This window comes from Choloepus didactylus, chromosome 10, assembly GCF_015220235.1.
Source record: "Choloepus didactylus isolate mChoDid1 chromosome 10, mChoDid1.pri, whole genome shotgun sequence".
Classification (NCBI taxonomy): Eukaryota; Metazoa; Chordata; class Mammalia; order Pilosa; family Megalonychidae; genus Choloepus; species Choloepus didactylus.
Genome location: NC_051316.1, coordinates 14,961,693 through 14,986,767, shown reverse-complemented (window position 1 = coordinate 14,986,767; position 25,075 = coordinate 14,961,693). Strand labels below are relative to the sequence as shown.

The 25,075-nt window shown below is 39.3% G+C and overlaps 1 protein-coding gene across 6 annotated transcripts in view; it reads left to right on the top strand.

Annotated features, from left to right (window-relative positions):
• LOC119504584 overlaps positions 1–23,648 on the top strand; it is a 77,790-nt gene extending 54,142 nt beyond the window's left edge. For 2 of the 6 annotated variants that reach the window (XR_005210595.1, XR_005210599.1), the window contains 6 exons: positions 2,529–2,619; positions 12,624–12,723; positions 14,501–14,793; positions 15,359–15,436; positions 17,943–18,055; positions 23,471–23,646. Coding sequence is in view for 1 of the 6 variants with exons in the window: in XM_037796834.1 (XP_037652762.1) it covers positions 2,529–2,619; positions 12,624–12,723; positions 14,501–14,592 (283 nt within the window). In the remaining 5 variants the exon portion in view is untranslated. Of the gene's footprint in view, positions 1–2,528; positions 2,620–12,623; positions 12,724–13,069; positions 13,186–14,500; positions 14,794–15,358; positions 15,437–17,942; positions 18,056–23,470 lie in introns of those variants that run through there. The other 4 variants (XR_005210598.1, XR_005210597.1, XR_005210596.1 and 1 more) reach the window with 4 other exon arrangements.
• Positions 23,649–25,075: the final 1,427 nt, after the last annotated feature.

Genomic DNA, 25,075 nt, shown 5'->3' with positions numbered 1-25,075 from the left:
GAGCTAAAGCCAAACACCTCTTACACCCTCACTATAATACAGTAATTTTATCTAAGCTGTAACTGGCTTACAGAGGATGGCTTACTGGTTTTAACAGCAACCCCATGTGGTAGCAGCATTTACATTATTGCATTACAAGTGTCAGCCTCTCTTTTCCCCAGCAGGACCAAACTATTGGGAAAGAGAGGGTACTTTGTCACACATCCTGGGTGCTCTGCTGCATAGATGCTTCTCACTGCCACGTGCTTCTCCCCACACTCCCAGCTGCTCTGCACCCCACCCCGCTGGTGTCTGGAACTTATAAATACACCCCTTTGATGGGATGCTGCCCATACTGCATTGGGGGTGGGGGAGGTGAGTGCTGCAGTTTCCACTTTTTTTCAGCTCCTCTGTCTCTCTATTCTCCCCCTCAGCAAGAAGATAAAGCTGTCATAGTTGACCCTTTGAAGTCACTGAAGGGAATTAAAATGGAGAAGGGAAAACGTAGGCATAAACTCCTCATGGGGGGTTTCTTCTGAACGTTTTCAGTTCTTGACCTTAAGTTTGCCTTCTAGGAGTCTGCATTAGGGTAATAAAGGGTGGTCTTCTGATCTCCAAATGTTGGAGAAAATTCTGGAGTAAGGACCCGAGCTCCGGAATTGGCTTCCCTTGAGGGGTGACTGGCAGGCAGACACATGGATTCTTCAGATTGTCCAGTGACTGTCTGTTAAAACACACACAGGTACACACAGACCCACACACAGGTATGTGGACACACACACTCACATAGCTTCTAAGGACAGTTTATGTAAACCCAAAGGGAATAAGGGAGCAGTGTCCTTTGTGTTGTCATCACTACCTCTCTCCCCGTGGATTAGCACGTCACATTAGGATGAGCTGTGCTGGTGTCTTCTCCCTGAACGCCTTCTCCTTTCAAAGCCTGTGCTCTCTGGCTGGGATCTGGAGCCTGGCTCCATTCTGAGCCAGCAGTTTCTATTTGCCCCTCTCCTCCTAGCTGTCGAAGACCTTGCTTCCGTGTTTAAATGATGACCTGTGATCATTCCCTTACGTTCTTAGCCAAGGACCATCCCCAGCTCCGTGTTTGGTTAGGAGATGGTGGAAGAGCCGCTTCTGTCTTCTCTTTGTTTGGGGGGCCCTGGGCCAGGTGATAGTGCACAGTTCCAACATGCCAAGAATTAGGAATAGCCAGGGGAAACGCTCTTCATGGGCTCCCTGATTTACAACCAAAACAAAACAAACACACAAAAAGACAGAAAAGAAAGAAGAGTTGCTGAGAAATGAGAATGGCAGGGAGAACACATTCAGGAGAGGTCCCAGATATTTTGGGGACTGGGTGTTAAGGAGTGGCTTGAAAAAGTGGTCATAACAAATAAGAAGGGACTTCTGGCTTAGCTTTTTACTGTCCCAGATTTGACCAAAGAAATTGCTGTGGAGATGTGTAATTTCCATAGCAGGTACTTACAAACAGAAACAAGCTGTCTTTGCAAACATGGTTAACCACGTGGATAAGTCTGTGTGTGAAGGGAAAATAAATAGGAGTAGAAAACAGTGAGAAGCTATTCAAAAATTTACTTTGGGGTCTTCCCCACTTCCCAGCACTTGTTTGGAGTTTTATGTAGAAATTAAACTAATACATGAAAAAATTGTGTTGTGAGGGAGCAGATCAGTTAAAAGCAGATTGGGTGGTGTAGCAGAAGCTCCTCAAACAGGAAGATGGGAGCCTGTTTTTGTATTTAAGCTCTGCTCTCTACCTTTTATTAATAAAATGTCATTGGTCCAGGTGTATTGGCTCTCGAGAACTCATGGTTTCTGCTTTCATGTAGCTTATAATCTATTTGGATGGGCAAGTCATATGCATATGACAAGCTAAATAATTAGATATGGGCTGAAAGAAAGCAATTCTTTTTTTTTTACTTTTTTTTTAGGGTTTAATCTGAAACCCCAAATGCTGTCAAGTGACACACATCTCCATACTTGAGAATTGCAAAATGAAATTATCCTTCAACCCTTCTCACCTAAATATTTCCGTTTCTAACTTTCTAGCAAATCAGAATGCTCTGTCTATCTTTAAGGGGACAAATAGAAATAAGTATTGTTTAGATCTCTTCTTCCCTTCTAATTTTAGCATATAGCATTGAAGTTTTACATAATGCAATATCAAAATTATATTTAAACTATTTTTTTGCTATGGGGTTCTTTTACATCCAGTGTGTAGCTCTGTCATGGCAGCAAACAGGATTTTTGCAATTTATTGAGCTTCCCAGTGATTCCATATCTTCACCGATTCTTTGCTACAATCTAATTTAACATAATTTTATCTAATTTCATTTGTTTAATGTCTAGTTTTAACATAATTTTGCACTTAAGTGGACAAATTACCAATCTGATTTTATCATGTGGAAGGACTAGGGGATATTATTTTGAATGTGTGCATCTATCTGGGGCTTGAAATAGATGAGTTCTGAGTTTCCTCTTTATCTGACAAGTCTGAGAGTATAATGCGAAGGCACATGTCCTTTGGATTTCAGAGCCCAGGACAAGGCAGCCATGCAGCTGAGTGAGCTGGAAGAGGAAACGGATCAGAGGATTCAGGCAGCAGAACACAAGACACGGAAAGAAGTGAGTTTCTGGGATTGGCTCTTTCGTGGAACAAATCTTTATGAGGTACCTTTTCTATACTGGGCACTCCTCTAGGTGTCAGGGCAGGAGAAACAAGTCTGTTTTAGGGGTTGTGTCTTGGGGAACTAGGATAGAGAGAGAAAGCCAGATAATAAACGGGTAATAAATAAAGTAGTTAATTTCAGACAGCAGCGGTGCTGTGAAGACAGTAAAGCAGCGTGTGTCATTCACCGTGGCGGAGTAGAGGCTGTTCTAGGCTGGGGGTCAGAGGTCGCATTGAAGAGGTGACATGAGAGCTGGGGCCTGCAGAAGGCAGAGCCAGCCTGCATTAGAGAAAATGGCTTGACTTGAACACACCACTCTCTCATTGCCAGTGCCCACCACCATCTTTAAATCTAGATTACAGTGGAATTAAAATCCTGTCTTTTAACATTGGAATTTTATTATGAAACACACCTTTTCTTCATATTGTAGGAACTCTTTAAAGCTGAAAATTGGATGCGGCCTCTGATTTCCACTGAAGAAACAATTATCTTTTTTCCTTTTAAAATATCTGTAGGTGATTAGTGTTTACTATAAGCAGAAAATAGATATATTTATTCGAGTAGTTAAAGGTTAGGTTAAACATTCCCTTTTTGTCTATTCATTTGTCCCATTAACTCCGAGAGGCAGTAGAATAGATCAGAAATGCCTGAGCATTGACATTTAATTGACCTCAGGTTGAATCCTGGCTCAGTCCTTGCCTAGTTTAGGTGGCACTTGACAAATAGCCTCACCTCTGAGCCTTTTTTGTCCCATCTTTAAAATGGGATCATGCCATATTTTGGTTTCCTGGCTGCTAAAACAAATATACAATGGACTCACTTAACAACAGGGTTTAATTGGCTTGTGGTTTCAGAGGCTAGAAGGCTTGCTTCTTCCCCAGGTCGGTATCTTCTGGCAGGCAATCTTTGGGGTTCTTTGGCTCTTCCATCACGTGGCAATGCACGTGTCGGCATCTTGTCCTTTCTCTTCCCGGTTCTTCTGGCCGCTCCCCATGACTTCTCTCCCTGTCTGACTGCCACTCTGCTTATAAAGGACTCCATAATCTGTATTAAAATTCTCCCTGATTCAGTGGGGCCATGCCTTAACTGAAGCAACATCATGAAGAGCTCCTATTTACAGTGGGTTCACACCCACCAGAACGCAGACCAGAACCAAGAACACGTCCCCAGTGTGGTTCACAGTTCAGTTCCCTCCTTCCGCCTGCCTGCTTTAAAGGAGGCTGGAGTGTGATCCTCTGTAGCAGGGACCTAGCTCCGTGCCCGAGAAGGGGTGGGTGTGCTGTGCCCGCTACTTTCTCTTTCCCTGTGTATTGTCGACTCCTTTCAGATGCTTTACCTGAAACTGCTTTACCACATGTTCTGGTTTGCTAATGCTACCGTTACACAAAATACCAGTAATGGATTGGATGTTATAAAGGGAGTTTATTGGTTACAAATTTACAATCTGAAGTCCATGAAAATGTCCAAATTGAAGACCTCAACATGAGTACACCTTCCCCGAAGTTAGGCCGTTGGCATCCGGAAAACCTCTGTTAGCTGGGAAGGCACATGGCTGGCATCTGCTGATCCTGGTTTGTGTTCTACTCCTCTCTCAGCTCCTGTACCTTCTTCAAAATGTTGCTCTTGGGGCATTTTTTCCTCTCTTAGCTTCTCTGGAGCAAACACTGGGCTAGCATCTCCCAAGTGTCAGCAAAAGACTTCTTTTGGTGGCCGTCTCCAAAGTGTCTCTCTCAGCTCTCAAAAAGTCACTTTCAGCTGCTCTGAGGTCCTTTTGTTTGAATTCTTTTATAGGATACCAACCAACACCCACCCTGAGTGTGCGGGGCCGTATCTCCATGGAAATAATCAAATTTATTACCCACAGTTGGGTGGGTCGCATCTCCATGGAAACATCCAGTCAAGAGTTCACACCCTCATCAAAAAGATTAATCAGTCTGCCCCCACAGGATTGCAGCAAATTCTGTGGTTTTTTCTGAGGGACATAATACATATAGAAACCGGCACACCACATGTATGCCCTTGGGTCTCTTCATTATCCTTTATCTCTTAATAGCAAGTTTAATAACAATTTGGAAGTCAACTCAATGGTGTAATTGGTTCCAGATTCGTGATCCAGTTGAATGCAGTAGACTCTTCTGTCAGGAACTTCTTTTTGTGGTCTCAACATGGTGAAATCATTTTTGCTGCCTCTTCTTTCCATCCACTGTATTCAATGTGTTCATTCATTCATTAAGGAAACACTTACCTAAAGCACATGTTTTAGCCTGATGTGAAATCTCATTGCTTCTTTTGGCTGAATATGTCCCAAATTTGTTGTTGGTGATGGGGACGTTACCATGGCCCTCACTCCCGTCTCGCCCTTATAACTTTGTATTTTGTTAGTTATAATGTCCTCCTGGCTGGTTTCTTGGCTCCAGTCCAGTGGTGGTAAATCCGTGGCACCTGCACCATCACTCCCTCCCATAGCCATGGCAGACATGGCTTGGCCGGTCACTCGCTGCCTTCTTTCTTCTGGACATGGATGTGGGCTCAGCCCTGGCAGGGTCCTCCAGCCCCATCCTAGTCTCTACCTGACACCGTCTAAACACGGTCTCTCTGTTATAACCCGTCCAGGCTAATTGAAGATTTTCTAGTGCTTCCCTCCAGTTGGCATGGCTTGCCTCAGCCCCCGACTTGTTCTTCACCCCAGAGCTCCAACCCGGTGGCGTAGAAGCTCATTGCTGTGCTTTGGCTCCAGTGGTTTTCTTTGCTTTGATGATTGTCACCCCTTTCCTTTTTGCTTCCCTAAAATCTGCAAAACGTAGAAAAAGTCTCGCTTTCTCCTCATCTCCTAGCACATTCGTCTCCCTGACCTTGACTACTATTGTGTATATAGTGTATATTGCATTGTTTCACATTTCACACTTGGAAATTATATGGCACGCAATAAACTCCACATATTTAAAGTGTATAATATGATATTTTGACATATGGTTACACCTATGAAACCATCACCATAATCAAGATCAACCATAAAAAGTTTCCTCATGCCCCTTTATTATACCTTTCTCCCTTCTTGTCCTTGCCCCTTTTTTGCCAGGCAACCTTCTTCAGTCACTATGGATTAGCTTGAAGTTTTAAGAATTTTGTATGAATGGATTTATAGCTTATGTATTCATATTCTTTCTTGTTGGGCTTATTTTACTTACTACAATACTTTTGAGACTCTTCTGTGTGGTAGCATATATCAGTGGTTCATTCTTTTTTATTGCTGAGTAGAACCCTATTGTCTGGCTACACTGCAGTTTGTTTAATCATCATTTGAAGAATATTTGAGTTATTTCCAGCTTTTTGGCTATTACAAATAAAACTGCCGTGAACATTTGTGTCAACTCTTTGTATGGACATATGCTTTTATTCCTGTTGAGTACATTCTTAGCATGGAGTGGCTGGATTATATGTGTAGGTGTATGTTTAAATTTGTAACAGACTGCCAAACTGTTTTCTACAGTGGTGGTTCCATTGTACATTTGTACCAGCAATGTTTGAGTGTTTCATATGTTAAGCATTCTAAAAGGTATATAGGAAGCTCATCACAGTTTTAAATTCTCTAATGACTAATAATGTTAAATATCATTAACCATCTGTGTATGTTCTTTGGTGAAGTGTCTGTTAAAATCTTTTGCCCATTTTTTAAATTGTGCTGTTTGTTTTCTTAGTGTTGAGTTTTGAGAGTTCTTTATATCTTCTGGATACAAGTCCTTTATCAGATACCTGTTCTATAAATATTTTCTCCTAGACTGTGATTTGTCTTTTTACTCTCTTAACAGTGCCTTTTGAAGAGTGGAAGGTTTTAATTTTGATGAAGTCTGATTTCTTAATTTCTTCTTTCATGGATCATGCTTTTGGCATGCTACTTGGGAAATCTTTGCGTACCCAGGCTCACGAAGATTTTCTCCTATGTTTTCTTCTAGAAGTTTCATTGTTTCATTGTTTTAGGTTTTACATTTAGCATGCATTTTGTATATAGTGTTTATAGATTGAAATTATTATAATTTTTTTTTTTGGCATGTGGCTATCCAGTTGTTTGCACTGCACTCTTTGCAAAGACTATCCACTGGATTACTGTTTGCACTTTGTCCAAAGTTGGTTGACTGTATTCATGAAGGTTTATTTCTGAGGTCCCTGTTCTGTTCCATTCATTGATTTGTCTGTCTTTACTCTAATTTCACAGTCTTAACAACTGTTGCTTTATAAGAAGTCTTGAAATCAAGTTATATTAATTCTTCAGCTTTTTGTCAAAAGTTGTTTTGGCTGTTTGAGGCCCTTTCGATTGCCAAAGAATCAGGTTGTCCATTTCTACAAAAAAAAAAAAAAAAAATCTCCTGGATTTTGAAGGAGACTTTTATCACATCTATAGATCAATTTGAAGAGAGTTGACATTTTGACAATAGTAAATATTCCAATCCAAAAACTGGATATATCTCTCCATTTATTAGGTCTTCTTTAATTTTTCTGGGCAATGTTTCGTAGTATTCAATATAAAGATCTTATAGTTAATTTCTCAGATTTCTTCCTAAGTATTCATATTTTGATGCTATTGTAAATGATTTTTTTTTAATTTCAATTTTTGATTGTTTTGTTCTAATGTCTAGAAATACATTTCATTTTTGTGTTTTGGTCTTATATCCTGTAGCATTGGTAAGCTAAATTGTTTAGTAGTGATGCAATATGTTGTTCATTGATGTCCTTTATTTAAGTGGAGGACCTTCTATATTAATTTTCTGAGGGTTTTTTAATTTATTCTTTTTAAATCAGGAATGGATGTTGGATTTTGTCAAATAGTTTTTCAGTGTCTATTGAAATGAGTGTATGGTTTTTCATTTTTAGAATATGAATATAGTTCATTTCATTGATTTTTGAATGTTAAAACAAACTGGCAGACTTGGGATAAACCCATATATCACGTTTAATGTTGAAAGACTGAATGCTTTCTCTATAATATTGGGAAAAAGACAAGGATTTCTGCTCTCACCACTTCTATTCTTCTGGCCAACGCAATAAGACAAGGAAAAGAAATAAAAGACATCATCCAGAATAGAACCAAAGAAGTAAAACTATCTTTATTCATAGATTACATAATCATCTATCAAGAAAATCTGATGGAATCTACCAGAACTACTGCTAAATAAATGATGAAATTTTAGGAAATTATTGATTTTTTGAATGTTAAAACAGACTTGCATTCTTGGGATGCATCCCACTTTGCCGTGATGTATATGTACAAATATATACATAGACATTGAATTCAATTTGCTAAAATTTTGTTCCTCATTTTTGCATTTGTGTTTGTAAGAAATATTGGTTTGTAGTTTTCTTTTAATGTCTGTCTGATTTTGGTGTCAGGATAAGATTGGTTCTATAGAATGAATTAGGAAGTATTCCCTCCTCTATTTTCTGGAAGATTGTGAAGAATTCATCCAAACCACTACCATCTCTCATCTGCGTTAATGTAATAATCTCTTAATAGCATCCACCTGTTGCAGGTGAGGAATGAAATAAGCTGGATGATGGTAATTTCCTTTATTGAGCCTTCACCACCATATTTATAAATTATAAAAAGATGTTGTATGTGGGATTGTGGCCAAGCAGCCAGTGAAGAGAGTTGCCTAGTGGTGTCCAAGTCCATTTTGAGTTAGCACCTCATTGTGGAGCCTCAACATCTTCATCCACCTGGAAATTGAGTGATATATGTACCTCGTCTGTAAAGCTGGCTTGAAGTCAAGATACCTGCTTCAAAATAGATTACCCCTGGGGAAAGTATTGTTTCTCTGTTAAGCATTTTAAATAGATTATTTAATTTATTTGCATTATTTAACTTAATCCTCACAGTAATCCAGTAAGAAAATGGAGACACCAAGAAGTTAAGTAACTTGCCCAGACTAGATAACCCATAAGGGAACAGAAAGGCCCTTGAATGCAGGCAGATGCTCAGCTGTGCTATCAGGCCACCTCTGCACAGAGACCCTACCTAACCACCTGATCTAAGTGGCTTTCTGTCCCCTTTCCTTTTTTATCTCCTTCTTAGCATCACTTTCTGAAATTATCTTTATATTCTGTCTTCCCCAATACCTGACTTCATCTGCATTGTTCCCTGCCCAATCCCCATGTCTTGAACTGTGGCTGATACTTCTCAACTGTGTCCCATCAAGTTCCCCTGGAGAAAAGGGCAGGGGGCTGTGACTTCCAAGGATGTGGCACAAAATTCTCTCCTGGAAGAGGAGACACTGGAAGCACTGGAGTGACTGCTCCGGTCCCCCAGACACTGTGCTCATTTCCACCAGTGGCTCTGCTGTTCCGTGTCTGGAATGTCAAATCCTACTAATCAAATCCTACTAATCCAAGACTCAGGCTGAATCTTCTACCCCTCATGAAGCCCTCCCTCATAGCTCATCTCTTCCCTTTGCCTAGCTCCTGGAACCCCTGCCTATGGCATCTCTCTTTTTTTTTTTTTTTTTAAATAAATTCAAAGTTACATGAATAGTGGCAAAAACAATACTAGCCCCATACACAGAATTCCATCATACCCTGACCCCCTCCCCCGATAGCTCAGTCCACCAACTTTATCATGCTATCACATCACTATTTCTTTCCTTCCATCCCTCCCTCCCTCCCTCCCTATCATCCATCATATATTTCTGTTTTCTGAACATATGAGAGTTAGCTGCAAACATCCTTGAACATACACTATGATTCACGTATGTACTTCCCATGAACAAGAACATTCTTTTATGTAATTCCATTAAGCACAGCTAAGAAGTATAAGAGATTCAACAATGATACAATGCTTACATTCTGTATTTCCTTTTCCTTATGTCTCAACTGTGTCCCTTCAAGCCACCTGTCTTCCATCCTCCAATCCCATCCAAGTTCATCCTTAGCATTCAATTGTTGTCTAGTTAGACTGTCTTTTTTTTTTTTTTCCTTTTTTCAATTGTGGAAACATATAGGCAGCCTAAATCTTCCCATTCCACCCCCTCCCTACCCTTCCATTGGTGGGATTAATCACATTTAGAATGATGTTATGCTCTTTCCCACCATCCATTACTAGAAATTTCCCTTCACCTCAAACAGCAACCCTACACTCCTTTCTTAACTTCCCGTTGCCCCTTCCCCCATTTCTCTTAACCCAAACTCTAAATTTCATCTCTATGGTTATATTCTCTGATAATTTCTTTGTGTTTACTGTGGGGCTTAAAATTAACCTCTTAAATCCCTATCAATCTTGTTTTTCTTTGATACCACCTTCACTTCAATAGGGCACATAAACTATGTTCCTATACTCCATCATTCCCCCACCTTTATATTGTTGTCTAAAATTACATATTTTACATTGAGCTCAAAACCACTGATTTGTCCTTAGAGTTTCTGTATTTTTTATCATGTAGGAAGTAAATAGTGGAGTTATAGTTCAAAAATTATTGACTTCTATTTGTATTCCATTGTGTTTGGAGAATGTTCTTTGAGAATATTCAATTTTTTTTTTTTTAATTTCTTGAGGCTTGTTTTATGTCCCAGCTTATGGTCCCTTCTGGAGAAAGATCTGTGATCACTAGAGAAAAATGAGTGTCCTGGTGATTTGGGATGTAAGGTATTATATATGTCTGTTAAAATTCTCTGTATCTCTTTCTCCTTTCTTTGTCTCTCTGTTGGTAGGGCTTCCTTTAGAATCTGAAGTAGGGCAGGTCTTTTATTGGCAAAGTCTCTCAGCATTTGTTTGTCTGTGAAAAATTTAAGCTCTCCCTCAAATTTGAAGGAGAGTTTTGCTGGATAAAGTATTCTTGGCTGGAAATTTTTCTCTCTCAGAATTTTAAATATGTCATTCCACTGCCTTCTTGCCTCCATAGTGGCCACTGAGTAGTCACTACTTAGTCTTCTATTGTTTCCTTTGTATGTGGTGAATTGCTTTTCTCTTGCTCCTTTCAGAACTTGCTCCTTCTCTTCAGTATTTGAGAGTCTGATCAGAATATGTCTTGGAGTGGGTTTATTTGGATTTATTTTATTTGGAGTTTGCTGGGCATTTACGCTTTGTGTGTTTATATTGTGTAGAAGGTTGGGGAAGTTTTCCCCAACAATTTCTTTGAATACTCTTTCTAGACCTTTACCCTTCTCTTCCCCTTCTGGGACACCAATGACTATTAAGTTTGGACGTTTTATTTTATCCATTGTATCCCTGAGATCCATTGCGATTTTTTCAATTTTTTTCTCCATTCTTTCTTTTGTTCTTGCATTTTCTGTTCTGTGGATTTCTAGGACACTGAGATGTTGTTCAGCTTCCTCTAGTCTTGTATTGGGAATATCCAGAGTCTTTTTAATTTGGCCAGCAGTTTCTTTTATTTCCATAAGATCTTCTATTTTTTTATTTACTCTTGCAATGTCTTCTTTATGCTCTTCTAGGGTCTTCTTTATGGCACTTATATCCTGGGCCATGGTCCTCTTGATGTTCTTGAAATCCTTTGACATGTTTTCGTTCTCTGATTGTAGTTCTTTAATTAATTTTGCGAGGTATAACGTTTCTTCTGAAATCTTGATTTGTGTGTTTGGAGCTGGATTCTCCATATTGTCTGGTTTTATCATATGCATTAAGATTTTCTGTTGTTTTTGGCCTCTTGGCATTTGTTTTGCTTGATAGGGTTCTTTCAAGTTGTATCAAAAAAAAAAAGGACAGCGATCTAATTTTTCAGAGACAAAGTTTGGTTACATACACTTTCTCTAACTAACCAGCAGATGGCGTCTGTGAGCCGCCTATATCCCTCCAGTCAGTTCTCAACCTTTTTTCCATGGAGTGTGGGGAAATGATTCTTGTGTGTTCAGTTGGAGAACTCAGTTTGAGTGTGTTGCTGGAGCCGTCCGCCCTGAATGTGGGGCATGCACACAGGTTGCCAGGGAGGAAGGGCAGTTCTCTCTTGGTGTTCCACAAACCACCGGACTTGGCGTAGCGCCCCTGTGTTCTCCGAGCGGATCCCCCGTCCCAGCCGCAATCCTTCCTCAGCCGGGGGAATGCCGTGCTACGTCATCAGTGTGCGCTGCCCCTCAAGTGAAGCCCTGGGCCGCTGGGCTGTGCCGCGGGGCTCTCAGCTCGTTTCAGAATGCAGAATGTGTGAGGCTGTCTTTACTGCAATGCCTTGTGGGCTGAGAGCAGCTGAGGTTTTCTCCACAGAGAGCGAGAGACAGAATATGTCCCCCGATTCTCCCAAGGTCAGTTGTCACCAAAAGCCTCTGCTTGTTGAGGATTCGCTGTCTGTATTGAGCAGTTAATATTAAAACCTCACTTGGAGCTGGGCTGAGAAAGTGCACGGCGTGGCTTCCGTGAGGGAGGGGCTCCCGGCTCTAGGTTCTTGGCTCTCAGCGCGGGTCCGCAATTTTACTTACAGATTTTTTGCTGTGATCTCGGGCATTCCTCCCAATTCATGTCAGTGGATGCTGAGTGTACAGTCATGTTTGTCTCCCCGCTGTTATTCCAGGTTAATTACTGGTTTTTTGTTCATTTATGAATTGTTCTGGGGGAGACTAAGTCTTCCACTTCTTTCTATGCCTCCATCTTCCCAGAATCGGCATCTCTTTTAATTAATTATAGTAATCATTAATTAATTATGTGCTAAACCATCTATCAGAGTGGGAGTAAAGTCTTAGAGGTGTCACTCTAGGGTGATGTATGTATGTAGGTTATGGAAGATGCTGCAATTCTTACACTTTTGTAAGTTTCAATTCCAGAAAATTCCTGAAGTGCTACACTGGTAAAATTACTTGGTTTACTTCTTCTGTCCTTTCGCACCTTCCCCGGGTAAGAGACTTGGGCTCAGCATTAGTTTGAGACAAAAGATTTCTCAGCTGTGGGGTTTTGAAGATGGTTATTTTAAAAGGCTCAACTTATTTAAATCAACCCTGTGAATGTGCAACACAGTATTTTTCTTTTTCTAGGAAAAACGGAAAGCTGAAGGAGCTCTTAGTGACCCCAGATGTCAGTGTGAAATTCAGAGAAGTAGGAGATCTGCAGGTGACCATAAAAAAACTCAAAAAGGTAGGTATGTAGAACCTAGACTTTTAGGAATAGCCTCAGTATTCCAGTGTGTTTACATTATTAATGACTGAAATGTTTGCAGTAATATTTAAGTGACAGTTGGAATCAGATTTCAGGGTCTAATTAGGCTCCTTGGAAAGATTTTTTTTTTTAAAGGGCCCCTAAGTTCCTCTCCTTGTCCCAGGGGCCATGGACTCTTTTGCATATAGCTAATAAATATTTTTGATCCCTTGAACAATTGTCCATCAAACCCCCATTTGCTTTCCATGTTCTTCACCAACCAAGTCCCATGTGTCCAGTGACCTGGATGCTCCATGACAGAAGGCACCGTCTTCTGTGGTTACAGGTTTATCCGTACCCCTGGCTCACTGCAAGGTGCATGGTAGGATTTCAGTGACTACTGAATGGAATGAATATTCCTCTTCCATATAGAAAGTTCCAGCAAGAACTGGTCAGCAAGAGGTGAGAGAAAACTCACTGATGTATGAACAAAGATGTGATTGAGTTTTGGCCTTTGTTCTCTGGTTTCTAATGAGCAGGGTCTATTTCACTCAGTGGTGCACTGATAAATTTTTAACAAATGGCTCTCAGGGTGTGTGTGGAAAGCCCCAGTTTGTAGCATTTGCCAATTTCCATGATATAAATATTTCACAATGACTGAGTTCAAGCTCCTAGGTTGACATCACTGAATGCAGAGTCAGGAGGAGATGATTCGAAGGGTTGTCATCAGCTAGTACACGCTGGTTCCAGCACAGCACTGATTGTACTTCTTGCATATGGTTGTCTCCATGGTTAATGGAAAGATCTTCACTAAATCCAAGACAGATAATTAGAAAATAATCATCTCTAAAAGTGGTATTATGACCTCGGGGACTTCACTTTGCTTCTCTGGCTGTTTACCTGATAAACTTGAATGCCCTTTCCAGTGTTTTAGAGTCAATGAAATTAAGTGACGGTTAAGTGAATTTTGTAGGCTGTTGTAACTTACACTTCTGCTGAGATCATTAAGAGTTCTCCCTAGTATCCTTCTTGGAAAATTATTATCGTTGTCAACCTCATATCTACTTTTCACAAGTCATTAAAACATATAGATGGCCTGTTTTGCAGAATCTGAACTGACCTGTTGTTGCCAGAGCCACAGATTCCCCTATTCACTGCCCTCACTTATTTCCGTGGCCTCTCAAATCTCTACGCTAAGAAAGCGCTTGCAAGAATAGACACAGAGGCTCTTGCCCTGCTGCAGCATCCAGTGAAGACCAGATAGCACCACACAGTAAAGGGGCCTGAGTGGAGAGTGAGAAGCCAGAGTCCTTGTCTAGACTGTGCCACCTTCTGCCTGTCACACCTGGCTTCATCTTTCCGAGTTTTAGTTTCCATCTAAAATGGGATTTGTAATGACTGTCCTGTCTAACCATAGTAATGGGTGTTTTGTTGACTTTCCAGTTTATTAAACTCTTTTTTATAATTTAAAAATTATCTAATTCTGAAACTGAGGGATGTGCAAATATCCTTCTTTTAGGGATGAGAACACTGAGTTCCAGAGAGGCTAAGAAACTTGTTCAAAGGCACGCACACAGCCAATAAGGGATGGGGGTCGTCTTACTGCACAGTTTGTGTTTTTCTCACTTCTACCAGACTTCCTGCCTGATAGGGTTGTTAAGGGAGGATTTGTGAGAGTGCATTGAAGACTGTAAAGAACCACATAGAAAAGGTTGCAGATTTTATTATAATTATCATACTGTGCCATTAATTCTAAGAAACTCATGTCTTTCCACAGTTTCTCCTTCTGAATCAAAATGCAACTTAGAATCAGTGATCCTGGATAGTCATGTGGCAATTGTGACATACTTGTGTGAAGAGCTTCAGTGAACACTATCTGGCAAGATGAAGAAGGCTCCAGCATCAGAGTACTTAGACTTGATGAGATATGAGATTTGTTTTGATGAACACACACATTTTAAATAAATTGACACCCACAAATCCCCACAATTCCCTGGGGATGGAAGATACTCCTAAGAAAAGTACTTTTTGTTCTCCATGTTTTAGATGCTCCTGGACTGCTTTAATCTGGTAATACTTCTAAGTCCACCACCAAGCAAAGCTCATAAATATATTTATATACTATTATGTGTGCGTATCCCTTACCTCATGTCATGTCTGAATGTTACTTAGTTCAGTCATTTAATAAGCAGTTCACTGTGAAGGCAACATTGGTGAATCTGATACTAACTGTGACTCTGAAACACTGAGACTACAGCACAGAATGGAAAACACACACACCAGCGACTCTAATGTGGGATAGAAAGTGTTAGGTGCAGATGAAGTGCTAGGAGAGTGGAAAGATCCAGACTCATGTGCAGCCTAACTGAACAAGCAAGGACTGGCTGCTTTATGGCTGAATGGTTTCCCAAAAGAACTTTTCAGTTGTGTCAAAGAAAACTCATTTAACAAATTATGTAAAACAAAAACTCCAATCCTCCTGGATTATACATGGTTTAATGATTTATAAAGTTGTCTAGAATTGAAAATTAAATGCTTCTAGAATTCCCATTTCGATGATATTCAGAGATATTCCTAGATTTAATCAGATAAATTCAAGGGAGGTTTGTAAACATACTTTTATTTTTCTTTTCAGCTAGAAAAACAATCAAAACACGTAAGTCAAAAAGAAGATGTGGCTGCGTTAAATAAAAGAATTTATGACTTATCAATGGTAAGAATCCCCTTTTCAGTGACAGAGAGACATTTCCTTCTAGACCAGTATTTTGTAAACACAATCACACTATTTCCATGTTCTGGGAATGGAGGCTGAAGGGAAATGAACACTATAGTCAGAGAAAGTCTTTCCTTTGAGCAAAGTATTATTTATGCAGCCTTTTTCCCTCCAACTATACCCATACCTACTATGATTGCTTTTTTTTTTTAATCAAAGCAATAATGACATGGAAAAAAATAAAACTGTAGAACATGTTTGTGATGAAAAACAACACTTCCATCACCAGTCTACTTTCCAGATAGCCGTTTCCAGCCATTTGTGATTGTAGATCTGGTGATTACTTTGAAAAGACTAAGTCACATGAATTCATCTTTATTTATGATTTATTAATTTTAGTTGTCTATGACTTCTTCTTGTGAAGGATGAATATATACTTTGCTATCTCCACCTCCCAAATTTTGATGCATATGTAGCTAGTTTTAGTTTTCCTGCTGGCTGTTCTTAAACTTTACTTAGTTAACCCTATGTTCTTGTAACATTACCCTGGCCTGAATCTCTGGCTCTGTAGGAAGGAATGTTTTCACTCTGCCCTTCCTCCAACTTTCTTCCTTCTGTCCCTTTCCCCTCTTCTATCAAACATATCTTTATCTTTTATAACATTCCCATCTTTTCTGTTATCATTGTTAGTTTTCTTTATTTTGCCTTTAGGTTGATTCTAAAAGTTAATGCCAGTAAAGAATGTTTCCTTTATTATGACTCTAATTGTTTTCACTACAGAGCCAAGAAATGAGCTAGGGTTGTATTTCTTTCTCTCCAGTTATTATCCCTATCCCATTCAAAAGAGTAGGTTCTTGGCTTCATGGTCCAATAAATTCTCTTTATACACCACCAGTTCCACATTTTGCCACCTCTTAGTTTACCTTATAATTGGATCATGACTTTCTTGTATAATTATTATTTTTTAGATTTTTCTGGTTGATTTTTTTTTTTCTTGTTATGAAGAGAAGCCTCTGCCATGGTCGTAATATCACTCTAATACCTTACAATTTCCTATTTCTTGTTCTCAATAGAATTTGTTTCACTTTTCTTCTTGAAAATATTGTTTTTTGGCATCTCCTGGGTTTCAGTTCTTATTGGATCTATTGCTTTTTTACACTGCTATCCGTATGTCATTTTGGAATTTCTATGAATTGGATTCTTGATTTAATCACAAGATTTAGATATAATTTTCCTCTTTTGGGATTTTCATCCTCATTTTGCTATAGTAAATCCTCAAGGAACTTCTTCAGAAAGGGTATGTGGGAGGTCAGTTTATCAGTCTTTGCATATTTGAATATGTCTGTGTTCTCACAGTTTTTTGAAGGTTTGTCTAGATAAAAAATTTCTCTGGGACTCCTTTGAGAGTTTATTTTGGACTTTCTATTTCTTGCTGCTTTTTGTCTTCACATACTTGGTAATTCTTGGTTATCTGTTCACATTTTAAATAGAAGGGTTAGGTTGGTCATTTTAGGTAGTGTTTGTAGGCTTCCCATACAGCCAGGTAAATATCTGTTTGCCCCTAGGCCTCTGCCCTGAGAAGGTGTCTTCCTAGGAGGTCTGTGGATGGAGCTGGCTGTGAGATGTGGGACCCCAATAGCATTATGGCTATTCAGAGGGCTTTGGCTTTCCTCCTAGGAGTCGTTGAGTTCTTTTTAAAAAGACAAGCCCTCCCTTGTTGCCTTTGGAGTTGACCTTGTCTATCAGTCATTCTCTGCTGGGGAAGAGGGGATGGGCTTACACTTCTCCTGGACCCCCTTCCTCACTCTCTTTCCTTCATCAGCACATTTCCATCCAGTTTCAGTTTCCAGAAATGTATTGAAATCCCTTTTTTGGTGACAGTTCCCTCTTCCATTCTTTTAACTGGTTTGGGCTCATTTCCTTTGGCGTTTCATATTAATGAGGTCTCAGGAGGGAAAGAAGACCAATTCATGTGCTCAGTGTATTGTCTTGAATCAGAAGCTTCCAGTGATGGACTTTTTTTAAGGAAAACTGCAGAAATTTCCTAATCCCACTGGTTTATTTTCAGTGTACAACTTCAAAATGTAAGCTAAAAGGGCTCATTGTAAGAAGTAATTGGTCTACCTTATAATAGGTACTGATAACTCCATGGAATGTTTATCGGTACCTTTATCCATCTCGTTAGGTAAAACAAGTACTCAAATGTTTAGCCTCCATTAATTTTCCAGTAATATGTTCAAGTGCATCATGGTAAACTCTTTACTATTATAGTTTGTTACCAAATGTCAAGTTTAAAAAGACACTAGCTTTAAGGATTTAAAAAGTTGACACTTTAATAATTTATATTCTCAATTACAATGACTTGATAATTTGTTCATTGGACACCATGAGGAATTGTGGAGGGGTGGGGAAGTGGTGTGCGAGCAGGGTCCGCGACACTTTATTTTATTCTTCTCAGATGGAAGAAACTCTGAGTCTGTTGACCTGCCCTATTCCTTTTCCGTAGGAAAATCAGAAAGTGAAGAAAGCCCTTTTAGAAGCACGGACAAATATAGCCTTTCTTCAGAGTGAATTAGATGCATTGAAATGTGATGCTGATCAGAGCCTGAATTCTGAAAGGTATGGAATTTCACGTTTTATTTTTTAGTTTAGGTAAATGTTTATGTACCAGTGATCATCATTGAGGATGAAACTTAGCTATTTAATAATGAAGAATCATTTATTAACTTTGTAAACGGTTTTTAACTTTCTAAAGATTTTACTTTCAGGGTCAAATTTCCTGGTGATTTTTGTGTTTTTAATTTTTTTTAAAGAAACAGATTATTTTAATTATTGGCTGCTTAACACAGCATATGGCTTAATAAATGTTTGAATTAACAGAGAGCAGAAGAAGATAGCTAAAATGTCAATAGTCAGTGCCTATTAAAGTGCTCTGAAGGTAGGAATCCAAGCCAAACAACATAAAAATGGGAAAAGCAGACGTCAGCAAGTAATTGTATTTTCGCATGCTTTAGTTTTGCAGTTTGGTGTTAATAATATACGACCAAACGCACATACACACACATATCTATTTTTATTTAAGGGATGTATCCTTAGACATTTATATAGAGATATGTAAATATAAAAGCATATCTATGCATTTATATATGTGTATGCCCTAGTACTTGAGCAGAATATCTTGGTGTGTGTTTGTTTGTCAACTTCAGTCAGAATTAAGTTCATGTAATAGAGAGCCATGAAATATTTATTTAAAAAGTAAAAAGTCTCTATAGAGTTAAACAACATAAGAGATAAATAATGTCAGAACCACCACCAGCAGCAGTGTCCCAGGTTGAATGAGTCTCCATGTGATCATCAAAAAAGTGTTCTTTTAGTTCAGAAGAAGGGACGAGCCTTATAAAAGAGAAGCACAGCAGGGGACAAGGGCAAGGGGAAATGATAGCACATTTTTATAATTGTACTATTATCTATAGTCCATGGTTTCATGTAGGGTTCACTGTTTGCATAGTGTAGTTCCATGGACTTTTTTTAAACATTTTAATTCTGTTACCATAAGACTGGTCTGGGTACAGTGGTCAGAGCACAGAGCAGAGAGAGAAATTTCCAATGGAAGAAGGGGGTGGGGGAGGGAGGAAGGGGTAACCAAGATGGGAGGTGGGGAAAGGAAATGTCCACTTTACCTCAAGGCAGGAGAGAACCACTGGGAGAGTTTGGCCCACATCCCCTATAGTTTAGGAACCACAGGGTCCAGCACCTGCCTTGTATTCCTTTGAGTCAGTTCTGGTTCCTAATGGTGGGTGTCCTGATGGTCATCATCTGTCCACATTAAGATAGCTATTTTGCATAGGCTGATGCATTTCAATTGCTCAGAGGGCTTCACAATGCTAACTACTAGAAACAGTATACTACCAGGATTTGGGGTCATTAAATTTTCTTTAAAAATATAATTGTCTAAAAATGAAATGCTCCTTTGATAAATTTATAAGAATTCAATGCCAGCACAGATCTGTGGATTTTTATCAAATTGATATGTAAAGTTCCAGTATGGACAGAAGTCTGTTCTTCCACTTTAGGATGTGATTCATTGGAATCAGAGGGATTTAGCCTCTTGATGAACCCATAAAAACTTTTTCCATGTTACAGGAAAAACATTCGATCTCATTGAGGGGAGAATATATAACTCTGCATCTAGGAAGAAATATTTCTGTCTTTCATAAGATGGGCTAAAGCCTGCCCAGTGGAGGAAATGACAATTTTTGATTAACAGATTGTCAGCATGGGGCACATTCTTTCAATTTTCAGCAATTTAAAATCCCAGAATTTAATCAGCTTTTATAGAATGCTGCCCACTGCTTGTATAGCAACTAGGGAGACAGTAGTGAAGAATTGTAGACGAGCATTAGATCAGAGATCATGCTGACTGGGGTGTCTTTATTTTGTATGAAGACATTTTTTATTATTTAGGAATTGGTCAAAACATGCCATATTTTCATTAAATGACTTCTCTGAGTGCTTTATGTTCAGGACAATAAATGGTGCTATAATAAGTTGGCAGGCCTCCCAGCAAGTAGACCTTTGATATATGTTGTATGAGCACATTAATATGAAATCAAAATTACAGAAACACAGGTGGTATTCCTCATGCATAGTTGTCTTATTCTGGAATGGAAAATAAATCAAAGTGCCACATTGCTACCAGGAGGCCTAAAAAATCCACATATAAACAAATGAGTTTTGTTTTTATCAGTTGTTTTGATTATCCGTTTCTTGTTAAAGTCCCAAGTACCTACAATATGCAAGGCTGCGCAGGGACTAAAAAGGATTCAAGAGGCATGGCCCTGCTGTAAAGTAGCTCACAGTATACATTCATGCACCCCACTGTTTGGTTCACACATATTTTTACTTCCTTTCTATCCTTGGTCTACATGCAATTGGGTAAATGTACCAGTACTCTTCATACGGGAATGTGACACCACTCACTCCTCTGTCTGTGTGTTGTTGCTTTGTTCTTTCTCCTGGTTTTGATGCTAGGGACTGCCAGTTCACCATTGCTGGTGTTTTTCATCTAATTAGATAAAAAGTTGTATACATTAGGTAGTATAGACTGCCCTTTTGAGGAAGAACAGAGTAAATAGATTGATGGAGGACTGGATTTATGATCTGAAAAACTTTTTTGTTGGTATAAAAGTAATCCCATTGGACAAAAGAAGATGTAAGATGGAAGTTCATCATATGTGATTCAAAGAAGAGAGAGCTAACCTGTGGCTTGTTCTCAGTAGAGTGGGTTAGTGATTTGTGATGAGAACCTCCATCTAAAGGTTTTAAGTTGGGGTTGATGACTGTGCTTCAGCGGTACATAAACTTCATGAGATTATAAATAACATTTCCCATTTAAATAGCTATGCATTTTCTTGAGGCGTTAACTATAGCTTTCACTGGATTCTCCAAGAGATCCATGAATAAGCCCCCAAAATGATGAACCATTGGATTAGGCCAAGAGTCAGCAAATTTTATCTGAATTGGACCAGACCTACCCATTCTCTCATTCTTTTTTTTTTTTCAAATCCAAAATTATAGCTCTGCAAAGGACAATGGAAACCAACCTCTTATCTGTAGAAATATGGCGTAATTGGCCTTTGTTTTAGTTACTCTTGCCACATAACAAAACCAACCCAGAATTTAAAAGTGTAAAATAACCATTTTAGTTGGCTCCCAGATTCTGTGGGTTGGGAAATCAGACAAGGTAGAGTGGGGATGGCTTGTCTGTGTTCCACAATGTCTGGGGCCTCAGCTGGGAAGACTGCAAGGCTGGGGTGACTCGATGGCTGGGAACTGGGATCATCTGGAGGCCCCTTCACTTACACATCTGGCATCTGGCCAGGGATGACTGAACTCTGAACTCAGCTGATCGTGTCAAAAGAGAACCTACATGTGTCCTCTCCATGGGGTTGTGCTTCTTCACAGCATGGCAGCCTCGGGGTAGTGAAACTTGTCACGTGGCATCTCAGGTCTCTCAGGTGAGTCCCAGGAGACGAGGAGGAAGCTGCCTCCTTTCGTCTTACCTAGCCTCGGAAGTCATGCACCATCGCTTGCTCTGCACTCTGTTGACGAAGCAGTGACAAGCATGCCTTGGTGCCTTATGGTGAGGGTACATAGACCGCACCTCCAACTTGGGGAAATGTCAAAGAAAAGTTGCAGTCATTTTTATAAGAAACGGTCTTTGGCCCATTCTATGGTCAAGGCACCTGACTCAGCGAGTCAAGAACTTGCCATGTAATTTCTGAAGTCATTACATGAGGTTGTTTTATTTTAGAGTTTTTGAGCTGAAGAAAACTTTAAGGATCCCCTAATCCCAACACTTCTTTAAATAAAGATGATATTATCAAGACCCAGAGGAGAACTGGGTCTTGCCCAAGATTATACCTCTAGGCAAGGTCATTTAACAAGGGACGCTCCCCTCACACTGAATGAATACTGGCAACTAAGCATATTAGTACTACAAACAAATCTAGCTCATGGAAGAGGACTTTGGAGTGGGAAGTGGCACCAGCAGAAGCATCAAAGGCTGCAAGAAACAGTGACCACCTCTACCACTGAAACCATGGGGGAGAGAGTAATGGCTGGGAAGCCTATCGCTCCGCCTCCTCTCTAATAATATTGACTTCCATTTGATTAGCAGTTGCACAGACACACTGATATTTAGTGTGTTAAGGCCACTGTTCCTATTTCTCCAGGGGAAACTGAGGCTCAGTGACTCAAATTTTGTTAAATTTACCTAATAAGTTTGGCAGTGTAGGCTTCCACAGATTGGCTGCACAGTCCATGATGTTTTTCCCACATGGGCAAAGTGTTTTAGTCTTGAATATGCAACACTGCAGATGTCAGGATACTCCAGCTATGCAGAAGTATGCTGTTCAAAGAGGAAAGTGAATGCACCTGGAATGCCCTGCAAATCAAGGACGCAGAGTCAGTCCCTTTGAGCCTAATGTCTGAATCCATTCTACTGAATTTTCTGTACCGTAAGTGTCCCCTTTCCCTTGAAGAGGCAAAAGGGTAAAAGACTAAATATAAGACAAAAGCAATGCCATGCCTGCTGCCAGCATTCCACCTGAATACAGCCTCCTACAGGTGGCTCCCATCCAAGCCAAGCAGGAGCTTTCTAGGAATGGGGTCTGCTTCCTTTTAGAAGCAAAGCAGGAAGGTGTGGCAGTTTCTGGATATCAGACTCTGGAAGAGAAGCCCCTGTAGGTGACTTTTATTTCCGAAGCACCTAAGGAAATGAAGGTTTTATAAACTGACTCTACAAGATGACCTTGGAGAGGAAAGAGGAAAAGAACTATACGATGGAACTGTGAACAGTTGTTTGTATACCGTGGATGACTGTATGGTATGTGAATATATCTCAATAAAATGGAATTTTAAAAAAGATAATACACTACTATTTTATTAGTGCTTGAGTAGAGTTTATATACCTGCTGCTTCTCTAATATGAAACCTGGAGCTAGTTTTGTTCCTGAAAAAATCCACCAATGATTTCTCAATACTTTTTCATTTAGAAAGTTTTTCATTCTTTTTCTTGATTTGATACTTAAGAAAACCACCCCCCCACACACACACACATTTGAGCTTTATTTGATCTCTGCTCATGTTTATATTATCTTTAGTAGCTTCTTGTTGTAACTCTCCTAGTGATGAGAACTTTGATGAAAATCTAGGGAAAGCTAAACTTGCTTGGGTACTTGGAGCTCTAATGATGAACCAAGTGGTTGTGGGGAGGATAGAGACAGAGCTTTTTTTTCTGCTTAGGAAAAGGAGATTTGGAGCAAGGCACAATGTGATTTAAGTTGCACTGGTATGCTTCTTTTTGGTAATAGTCAACTCCATTAAAGATGGCCTCTCAGCTAGCTAGTTAAACACAAAGGTAAAGTTTATCCTTATATTAGCCCTACCTCTTGTACTGCCAGCTAGGAGAGGGAAAGCTGGGTGTGCTGATTTATGAACGCCTATTAAATCTGTTTTACTTAAACTCTACAGGTATCTTGATGTGAGTGACTGCTGACAGGTAACTGATGTAGGAATCCATGCTCTGGCAAGAAGCTGCCACCAGCTCAACTGTCTGGACCTGAGCTCTACACTAATTGCAAATATTCCATTATATAAATATGATATATTTAAATATTATCCTCTCAAACTACAAGTTCCTTCTAATTTTACTTTTGAGAAATAACATAGTAATAAATACCCTTGTACACAAATATTTGCATTCTTTGATTATTCCATGGATATAAAGACCTGGAAGTAGAATACTAGTTCCAAAGTTGTATATGAACATTTACTAAGATTTCAATAAGTATTGCTAAATTGCTATTCAGAACCACTGTACCATTTATTCTTCCAGTAGTAGTGTATGAAAATGCCTGTTGTCAATCATAGGAAACCTCATTGCTCTCTTAAATATATAGCCAACATTACGGAGGGGTGTCTTATTTTAATTTATTTTGCCAATGATTCTTGACATTAATTTTTGATATTACAAATGGAATTTTGAATACCTTACTTTTATTTGTTTTGCTTTCTTGTGAACATTTTTTTTTGTTTTTTTGTTTTTTTTTTGCCCCTTTTACCGTTTAGACTTGTATCTTGTTGCATATGTTTGCCAATATTCTTTATAGGTATTATGGTTTAATGCTTGGTCTTTTAAATATTTTGTAGATTTCATCCAAGTATACATGTTATTAAAAGTGTTTCAGTTGGTTCTCTTGGGTTTTATTAATAGGTTGAGTACATTTAAGGATAGAATATACATGAATATGTGCAAAATATGTGCCTTAAAATGTATTTCAACAGATCCACACCTGTGATGGTTTAGAACATTATGAACTTCAGAAAACATATTCTTAAAGTAAATCCATTCTGTGGGTGTGAACCTATTGTGAGTAGGACCTTTTGATGAGGTTACTTTGGTTCAGGTGTGGCCCACCTCAATCAGATGGGTCTTAACCCTATTAGTGGAGTGTTTTCTGAGAGAATGAAATTCAGACAGAGAAAAAGCCACAGGAAACAAGAGGCTGGATATCCACAGAACCTGGAAGAGAAGGGAGAGACTGGAGATGCTGCCATGTAACTTGCCATGTGGCAGAGGAGCCAAGGATGGTGGCAGAGCCAGCCCCAGAGTGCCAAAGGCTTTGGGAGAAAGCTTTGCCTTGTTGATGGCTTGATTTGGACTTTCTTTGAGCCTCAAAATCGTAAGCTAATAAATTTCCATTGTGTAAGACAGCCCATTTCATGCATTTACTTGAGAAGCCTAGCAAACCTAAAACAACATATGTATCTTAACCATGAAAAACCCTAAGTTGAGACAATCTTCTATCAATTTGGAGTCACATACAGAGCTCTTTATGGAACTCATCTGCTTTAAGGCTGCATTTTAAGGTGTGATCTATGGATGTTCTAGAAGAAATAAACAATTGTACTTGGTCTCTTTCTGTGGAACTAGGCATATATAAATAGAGGGCCTGGAAATATAGATCTGAATGGAAGAAATAGGGCCATTTTGAATAGACATGAATTCAAACTTCCAAGTATTATTCACTCATTCCTACAGAATATATACCCCTACACTTGCAGATCTCTGGGGGC